At 37.3% G+C, this 10,219-nt stretch overlaps 1 protein-coding gene across 1 annotated transcript; it reads left to right on the top strand.

Annotated features, from left to right (window-relative positions):
- The first annotated feature begins 7,894 nt into the window (after positions 1–7,894).
- LOC149171230 (mitogen-activated protein kinase kinase kinase 20-like) lies at positions 7,895–9,730 on the top strand. Its single transcript, XM_089425897.1, has 2 exons — positions 7,895–8,143; positions 8,221–9,730. Exons 1-2 carry the CDS (start codon positions 7,941–7,943, stop codon positions 9,728–9,730), a joined length of 1,713 nt encoding a protein of 570 aa, XP_089282023.1. The 5' UTR covers positions 7,895–7,940.
- Positions 9,731–10,219: the final 489 nt, after the last annotated feature.

Raw genomic sequence — 10,219 nt, 5'->3', positions numbered from 1 at the left:
ATCTTAAACCTTTGAGCTTCACTCCTTAAAGAAGAGACCAAGCATCCATCTAAGATATTCTAGAAAATTGATGAGTCAAAATAATTGATGAGATTTTAAAGTAGAGTTATTGTATTCAACAAATGTATATGCTTCTGGTGATTTGATTATGCCACTTATGCTTGATTGTTAATGTTTTGGAAATGTGTTATGTGGCAAATTGTGAAATAATAGCTTTAATTGACTTGAGATTTTGATCTTGGTTTTGATCTTGAGATTACAAGTTGATTGGTTTAATGCTGCCAAACTCTACCATGGTAATGAAGATGAAGGTTTATTTTCCAAACTTGTCTTACATTATTGAATTTTGATTTAGATACTGCCACCATCAATGAAATTTTAAAATTTTGAGATCGGCATTGAAGGTACATTACATATATGATTGATTATAATACTACCCTATTCATATAAGGTTTTCATGAATTGATTATAACATCAAACAATTCAGAGAAATTCAATGGTTAATTAAATGAATTGTGTCTATTATCTTCAAATTCAAGGTTAATATAAGCCATTAGATGCTGGTTTAATCTTGACTTAATTATATAGTAGTTAGGATACCTTTGATACAATCAATGACTAGTTTATAATTCATGATTTATGGACCCATGGTATTGAGTAATGCATGGTGTTTACTCGTGATATTTTATATGATGAAGTCTATTTAATAGCTTGGTATACTCAATTGTAAGATGCCTCATAGAATAGGCATCAAGAGTTTGCATATGAGCTCATACAGGCCTAGGTGGCTAGTGTAATTCTAGGGTCTATAGTGTAGGCTTAAATCTCACTATTAAACACTTATTGAGAACATAAAAATTCTACAATGTATTACATCCATTTAGTTACTGAATAACAATTTGAGTGTGATTTAGAGTGTTGGGTCTCTTAAGGGGTTTCCCTAAGAAATTGTTTTGATAATGGTTTGTGTTTCATTTGTCTTCTATTGTTATGTTTATTTAATTTTTGCACAATCTTTTCTCTTGAATTAGTATAGGAAGCATATTTTTCATTGTTACTTCCTTTCATTTAATATTAGAATGTGATAATCTGATAACCAAGGTGTCAGAGACAAAGTACTTTTATTTAATCTTGGTTTGAGTGGGAGCTTGTATAGAATGAAAACTTGTTGCATGAAATTGGTAAGCACAACAAGACTTGAAATATAGAGTGAGCTTGAAGCAAGGAATATTTTAAGAATGGAAACTTGTCTTAAAGTGCAGAAACCTCGATGAATCTTATTAATCCCTAATATGCAAAATATAAAATGTTTGGTGATATTTTTATTTAAATATTCAAATTTCTAGTGATTTTATGTAGACTCTATAAATTTTTGATGATTTTTAAAGAGAAAAAATAAATTATCCTATAAAATTTAGGTGAATCATTTTTAGAAAACTTGGAAATTAGTGAATATTCTTTTGAAAAAATAATGGGAAAATAGCCATCTCTAAAGTTTAGCCCCTAAGATTTTCCCTAGCTTGAAGCATATGGCTTTGCATTAGAACATACATGGAGAAGCCTGGATTTTTGGGTAGATGAATAGATCTACCATTTGGATGTCGAGAGTTACAGAGTGCTTGATTTTGGATCATTAGATGCTTCTTACATTATTTACTCATGCAAACATCTAAGATAAGTACCTAGTTGAAAAATACATGATCAGTGTAATTATATCTTGAGTAGGAGGGATGGTAACAATGAAAAAGGTTAATGTTTCATTGCATCACATGGCCAAACATATAATTGTAAATATTTTTATGGAGCTAGATTTTATCACATATTTAAATGAGAATATGGTTGTAAAACGTATATTTAGGAGTGCGTACCCTAGTGTAAAGTCTAGATATAGACTTACGTCTTAAGGGGACATGTTGTATCCCTAGAAACTTAGTTAATTAACTTTGAGGATGGTAGATGTTTATCCCAAGTCAAGTTTAAAGAAGGGAAAGGGGGGAATGTTGGCATGTTAATCTTGACTTAGACATTGAGTAGTTAAGATAACCTATTTAATCATTGACAAGTTTTCTATTGATGGCTTACGATCCCATGGTATTTTCCTGGGGTATCACGTATGATTTGGGTACTCCATTGTAATATGCCTTATGATATAGGCCTTATGGGCTGGTATATTGGATTGTATAGGCTTTGGGTGGCTAGTGTATTCTTGGAGTGCATAGTGTAGGCATAAATCTCACTACTCATCACTCTTATTGAAATAAAAAAGACTCTATAGTATATTATAACCATTTAGTTGTTGAATAATACATTGAACATACATTAGTGTGTGGGATTTTTTTAGAAGGATCTTCCCCTGGAAATCATTGTCTAATGGTTATCTGTTTCTTTACTGTTTATTATTGCAACTATGTTAATCATTTTTTTGCATATTCACTCTCATTGATTAGTGTAGAAAGCATAACAAGCTCACATATACTTCCTTTCATTTGGTATCAAATCCTAATCACCTTGGATCCAAGGTGTTATTCAAAACGATTTTAGATCTAATCTTGGTTTGAGTGGAAGCTTGTGCTTAATGAAAACTTGTTAATGAAAATGGTAACCACAAAAGACTTGAAAATGTAGAGTGAATTTGAAGCATTTGGCTTTGATCTAGAACATGGATAGAGAAGCATGGATTTGTGAGTATATGGTTAAATCAACCGGAAACCATTGGGATGTAGGGACCTATTAAGTGCTTGATTTCGCTCATTATATTTTGAGTAGAAAGGGATGCAAGTAAATAAGTAAGTATATGCTTTGTGCATTATTTTCTCATGTATATAGGAAATATAAGTACTTGTATGAAAATGTTGTCGCGATGACAAACACCCTCAAAAATTTTACCCACACTTGAATTTTGTAGTCTACTGTGGTTCTTGCGATCGGTCATTCCATGCTTGCTTCTTGATCAATTGAAGTCACTTGCTCACACATGCCCAGTTTGCAACAAGTTCATGAGTGAATTATTTTACGGAAGCTTGAACAAGCATAACACATTCCATCAAGACAATGTTTTTGCAATATTCAACCCATGTCGATAGTCAGTGTGCACTGTTATTAACAGCCCCTCACTTTTGGTTGTGTTTGTACTTCTATTTTGGTGAGTTTTCAAACTGTCGCTTTTGTGCACCTTTGCTCTCGCAACTATCATTTTCATGCTTTCGACTATCACTTTTTCTTGTTTTCACTTTAATTAGTGTCGTTTTCATGTTATCTTCACTCTGGCATGTGCCGCTTTCACTGTCATTCATGTATCGCAAGTGTCATTCACACTTTTCTCTTCATATAGTAAACGTCATCTTTTGACATATGGAGTGTCGCACAATGCACGAAAGCTAGTTTTGGTGTGTTTTATGGGGTAATATTTGTGTTAATGGGTTGTACTTACCATGTAAACATGTGCTACACTCATTCCCAAAGTTTCAAGTAATGTAAGTTTCATCACTGTCGTCACAAAGTGTATCTTTGGTGTCACACTTGCCATGAGTTGTCGTAAAGTTGTCACACTTAGGGAAGTATGTTGTTCATGTGTTCTAGATGATCTATGTCGTGTCGTCAAGTTTTCTAAGTGTGTGATCACAATTAAGTCTTGTCACTATTCACATCAGTTGCACGAATCCCACACTTAGTTAAACTTGGAAAACTTCCCGACCAGACAACCTAGCCTCATCTAGCCCTCTTGAACTGCGCATTGCATAGTATCAACCCTCAAGATACAACCCTAACTCTTGGCACTGCGCAATGTGCAGTTCCTACTTTCCAGGATTGTGCATTGTGAAATCAAAGTGCTTAAGCCCAACCCATGAGCTCCAAAACTACATAATCCATCTCTCTAGTTAGGCCTAAAATGTGCATTGTGTAGTCTCAGTCCTCAAGCCTAGCCCTTGAGATCTTGAACTACACAATTGCGCAATCACCTGGTCTCTTCTGCCTTCTAGTAGAAAGAAAATAAGTGATCAAGCCCTTAGCATGGCTCCCTGAGCTCCCCAACTATGTAATCTTTTTGCTTAGTCCAAGCCTGAACTGTGCATTGTGCAGTCTCAAGGCTCAAGCCTGACCGTTGACTACTTGAGTTGTGTAATTACGTAGTCACTGAGCCTCTCCCTTAGCCTGCCACCTAGTTCTGGCTCAGTAAATGGGTCACCATGCAACATCTTAGATTAGGGGTTTATCAGACTGATGTCGTCTTTTCATGAGTGGATTGCAGATGCAAGTACTATATCATGCTATGGAAATATGATGAAGAAGGGGGCGGAGAAGGAGGACATGTTAGAAGAGACCTAAGGAGATGAGGAGATAAGATGATCATTAGGCAAGAAGACGAAGGAACACTGGATTATAACAGAAGATGGAATATCAATACCACATTGAAGACTCCTTATCTTCAAGTCACAAGGAGGATGGAGAAGGAGAACATGCACCATGTTTTCAAGAAGACACAAAGAAAGCAACAACAAAGAGTGACTTTACATTGCCATGTCATCAGTTTCATGTCATGACGTGTCATGAGCCATCATGTGCCATATTATTCATGGATTATGTAATTCCATATCAAAAAACGTAATGTAAAGTGGAAGTCCAAGAGTCATCGATGTAATGTGAAGAATCATGTAGGAAGTTGAAAAGTCATGAGAAGTCAAATAGTCATAAGGGTAGTCCAAGAGTCATAAGGGAGGTGAAGGATCACCCCATTTGTTATATATACACCCTCATTATTCATGCAAAGGACTTTTCACCTTGGCTCCTCCTACCAGGCATTAGAGGGGAAGATAGTTGGTTTGGAGGATCAAGTGACTGCTCTAATGCTTCACTATTGCGGCTAGTGGTGTTCATTGTCTTGATGCATCTTGGAACTTTTACTTAATCCAGAAATTTGTTGATCCAACATGCTTTCATGCATATGTCATGAATATTGTAAGGCTAATCTTTAAATGTTTGTGATGTATGTTGTTTTCATCTGTACCAAGGAAATTGAACTATTTTAGTGGCTTTGGTACTTATCTTGTTGAAGGTGTGTTGTATTTTCTTTAACAATTGTTGCTTCCTTTGTGAACTATTTCACTGGTTGATCAATGGTTCTTTCATATGTATATGCTTGTGTGCCTTTTCTAGATTAGTATTATTACTTGTCTTTAAAGGGCCCGTCGCCCACTTTTCTCTTCTTTTCGATATGACATTGATATTATCTGCAGTTGAACATTTCACAAGGCATACTCACTTGTTGATATGATATTACTTGTGCATTACTCTCCCATGCTGAAATTTGTAGCCAAAGAAAATATATAAGAATATATGGCGGCCGGGTTGATATTACAGATGGGGCTCCCACTCCAAATGGTGTGAGGTCTAATTAGGACTTCACATATGGGAGACCCCCTTGGTTGACATATTTCCAACACCCTCAACATAAATGTAATTGTATTTAGAGTTCGAGAGATGCTAGTAATGAAATAGGATAATGTTTCATAGCATCAAAGGCTCAAGCATATAATTGTAAGTATTTTTATGGAGTTGGATTTCATTACATATGTAAATGGGCATATGGTTGTAAGACCTATTTAGGAATGTGTAACCTTGGTTTGATGGTTCAATGATGTAAAGTCCAAATGTAGATTAAGTGACAAGGGAACATGCTTTATTCTTGATACCTTGAAAATAAGCTTTTAGAGAGGTAGGTATTTTCCACAAGTCAAGTTTAAAAGGGGGAATGTCTTGTTAAATCTTAATTCGGTTATAAAGTAGTTAGGATAACTTTGATAAAGTTAATGATGTGTTTAAAATTCATGTGTTATGAGCCAATGGTACTAGGTAACCCATGATATTTTCCCATGACATTTCATATGATGAAGCTTATTTAGTGGCTTATGATACACTGTTGTTGAATGCCTCATGGAATATGGTTCAAGAGTCAAAATGTTGGCTCGTAAAGGCCTATGTCGTCATCGTAGTCCTATAGTGCATAGTATGCCTTAAGCCTAATACTGAACAATTTTTCTAAGAGCGTAGAGACTCTATAATATATTGTAACTATTTAATTCTTGAATAATAAATTGAATTTTATTTAAAGTTTGGAGTTTTTTCTCTTGAAATTTTTTTGGAGTAGTCATTGTGGTTAACATTTGACATGTTTTGTGTTTTCCAACCAATGATTTTATAACCCATTGTAGCTTAATCATAGTTAAATATTATGGCTATAATTGAAATCGAATTTGAATTAGGATTTTGGATGTTGTATTATACCTAAATATTATATTATGTGTAGTTAGGTTGATTCAATAAAAAAGACTTTTAGATGTTATATTATACCTAAATATTATATTATGTATAGTTAAGTTAATTCAATAAAAAAAATAGAAGTGTGTCTCTAAATTTTACTAGTTTTTCATAAAAATTAAATAGTTAAAAACAATAGTAATCTTAATAAATTGACCTTTACTAAATAGTATTATTCATTTTGTAAAGTTATGTTAGAAAAAGACTCTTCCTCTACATTGAATCCACCCAAGCTTACTTCATATCAAGTTTATGTGATCTTTAAAGTTTTAGTATATTACTTATTTAATAAAATGTGATCTTATCAAGTTTTCTATACCCTTTAAATAGGATTACTTATTTAATAAGATGTGATCTTATCAAGTTTTCTATACACTTTAAATATAAGATTGTTTAGTGATTTATGATTCACCCATAAAAAAAACCCTCATAATGGTTTCAAAAAATTAAATATTTAATTTGTGATTCATCGATTATCCATCAAAATTAAATTTACTATCAATGATTAGAAAGATTAAATGCTCAATTTATACTATGTTGGGAAAATGTAAGATTTCATGGTATAACTCCTTGTATTGGAATGCTAAAACTTTCATGGTACAACTCATTTTATTGTAATGCTATTCGCGGGTTCCAGGTCACTCATTCTCTCAAATATTGTCGGCATGTGAATTTCAACTATCTTTTCTCTTCAATAAACCTTAATTAATTATGTTCTTAAATGTGCTCCTCTTTCGCACCAAAGGTCAAGTAGGTTAATAAAGTGAATTATTAATTATATGGAAATGGTGAGGAATTGATCTTTAATTAATTAATTCTTAAATGTTATTCCCTTTCGTGCCGGAGACCGGGTAGGAAATTTGGTTCCTAAACGTCATTTCCTCTTGTGCTAAAGGCCAGAGTAACTCAAGAAATTGGAATCTTATGTGGAGGGAGACACTGGGGAAATGCTCGGCGGGAACATGCGTGGGCTTTCAGTCCACCATGAACCTTTTACATGACAGCAAACTCGCTGACGAAACTAAAGAACACCTAGGCACATGACGTCACACCTGACACCTTTATTAAACATTCAAACTAAGCTTACATTGCAAGTTAGCTCTCTGTCGAAACACGAGAAAGGAAAAGGGACAGGAAAATCTATTAATACCCGATCGTAATCCGGGCACGTCTCAAAGGTCCCTTCATAACATCTGCGCAGCCCAACCTGGAATGGAAGAGACGCCACGTCATACGTGGGGAGGCCAGTGATATATTTTACACTTTAATTAGTTTCCGTAATGGGGTCTAACACTGACGAGGTTTGGTACTCACAAATATTATGGTCAAATCCTAGAAAAGACTATATATGTCTGAAAACGGTTTCAATCACGAATTTTTAAACCTAAGAAAAAATCACAATTTTTGGACTTTAATTGACATCGGGATTCGGGCACGGTGTGGAATCGCTCACATGATTTGGAAGCTGAGCAGCCCAGAACAAAAGTGCACAGCTAGCGTGTCACCACGTAGACTCATTTGGCCGCGGACTCTTTATAAGCTCGGAAGAGACGCGGTGAAGATCACTGAGTAGAAGGCAGAGGAGGGAAAAACATTACATTCTATACTGTATTGAATCGGGAAGAATGGGCGTTGAGGTCGAGACAAGGATAGCCGAGGGATGGGTGAGGGGCGCCATTGTTGGGGCCGGAGCTTCTGGAACAGTTAGCCTTGCTATGATAAGGTCTAGTGGCCAACTCTTTGCAGTCAAATCCACGACTGGTTTTAGTTTGGCATTGGATAATGAGTACCAGATTTTGCGGGCAAACCATAAATCACAAGCCATACGGTCATAAATGAACGGCGGCTGTATATGCCCACCGTTCGATTTTGCTAAGGCCGAAATCCAACGGTGGGGATATACAGCGGCCGTTCATTTATGACCTTATGGCTTGTGATTTATGGTTTGCCGATTTTGCGGCGTCTGGATTCTCCCTACATTGTTCGCTGCCTTGGGCGCAGTTACAGCGTTGAGAACGGTGCTGAGGTGCATAATTTGTTCATGGAGTACATGCCAGGTGGTTGCATATCGGATCTGGTAACTAAATTTGGAGGGCGGCTAGATGAATCCGTGATCAGGGCTTATACTCGTGACATCCTGCATGGAATCCATTACCTCCATAGGCAGGGGATTGTGCACTGCGATATCAAGGGGAAGAATGTTCTTGTGGGTGCCAATGGTGTGAAGCTTGCTGACTTTGGCTCTGCCAAGAGGCTTGGTGATGAGAAGAAGGGCCTGGAGGACGGGCATTTGAGGGGGACCCTTCTGTGGATGGCTCCAGAGGTGGTGAACCAGGTGGGGCAGGGACCTGCTTCTGACATTTGGTCTCTGGCCTGCACTGTATTGGAGATGGCCACTGGCAGACATCCATGGAGCCAAGTTTCCAATCCCCTCGCCGCAATGTATCGGATTGGATGCACAGAGGAGCTGCCGGAGTTGCCAACATCGCTTTCACTTCAGATCAGAGATTTCTTAGAGAAATGCTTTCGGAGAGATCCCAAGAAGAGGTGGACCAGTGCAGAATTGTTGAACCATCCTTTCCTAAATGACAACTGCTGTACCCCCGAGAAAGTGGAGGTTGTCACTGGACCAGGGTCCCCAACAAGTAATTTGGATTTTGGGAATCAAGTATGGGATTCCTTCTCTTGTCAGTCTACTGCCATTCTGTCATTCAGCGTCCCAACCCCAATAGGGCAATGCAATGCAGACTTGAATGGATCAATTAAGCAATGCCCAGGGCCTTCTCCCAGGGGCAGAGTAATGGCATTGGCAGCAGGTTGTAAATTTGAAGATGTTGGAGCTAATTGGTCTGCAAACCCCCCTGGTCAGTGGATTATTGTGAGATCTTCTAGAAGCAAGTCTCCAACTTCAGATCTTCTGTCAAATTCCGACAGTCGTAGAGGCTCCTTCAGCCAGGATCTTTCTTCAAGCTCAGAAGCGAGCAATTCGAAAGAGTTGCAGCCAAGAGGAAGCAAAAAAGATGAATTCTCAGATTCCTCTGTCTCTGCAACACAGGTTCAACATGATTCATCTTCCAGTGCTTTTATTGAGAGTCTCCAAGGCAACTTGCCTTGTATATTAGATGAAGCTTGGGAGTTGTATGGAAATTCATCTCTGAGCATCCCTAGTAGTGATCCTGGCATCCATAACACATTGAGACTAAGAGAGCCATTGTATGCCCTTGATGATAAGTGCTCCTCTATCACTCAGGCAATAGCAGTTTGCTGCACTTGTTCTAGTAGCATCTGCATTACCCAATTTTGCCATACAATCATGACAAAGGCACAATTGTACATTAGCTCCCTCGCAATTATTTTTCCTTGTAAATTTGAATCAAAATTATTTCCCATTGATTTTATTTGGTGGCATAAATGATTTATTGATTGGGGGTTTAAGTTGCATTACTATATGATTTCCTAAAAACAAATTGCCTTGTATGTCACATCACCAAATAAAGATTATGTTACTTGGTGATGTGGGGTTTAACGGTAAGTTTCGTTGGGTGAAACCCACGAGATGAGGGTTCAAATCTCATTGAGTATATATATGACCTGTTGTGTCTTGGCTAGAAGAGTAGGTGATTCCATAGTGGACGTCTCGGCTCTTGTTGGGGCATAAGTTCCCTGCTATTGTGCGGCTTGCAGGTGGTTGCACGTAGCCTAGGTTTATAGTGGCAGACAGTGGCAGCCAGTTAGATTTGATCATCCTGGGTCTGTTTAGGATAATTGTTGGGGCATAAGTTTCCTGCTATTGTGCGGCTTGCAGGCGGTTGCACGTAGCCTAGGTTTATAGTGGCAGACAGTGGCAGCTAGTTAGATTTGATCCTGGGTCTGTTTAGGATAATTGTTGGGGCATAAGTTTCCT

This window comes from Pinus tabuliformis, chromosome 4_2 (assembly GCF_031772625.1).
Source record: "Pinus tabuliformis cultivar Carrire ecotype Pingquan chromosome 4_2, CPIR1, whole genome shotgun sequence".
Lineage (NCBI taxonomy): Eukaryota > Viridiplantae > Streptophyta > Pinopsida > Pinales > Pinaceae > Pinus > Pinus tabuliformis.
This window is presented reverse-complemented; position numbering and strand designations above follow the sequence as displayed.

Coding starts and splice junctions, on each gene's coding strand:
- LOC149171230 (XM_089425897.1), top strand. CDS start 7,941: ATGGGCGTTGAGGTCGAGACAAGGATAGCCGAGGGATGGGTGAGGGGC. Junction 8,144..8,220: donor CATAAATCACAAGCCATACG/GTCATAAATGAA, acceptor GGGGATATACAG/CGGCCGTTCATTTATGACCT.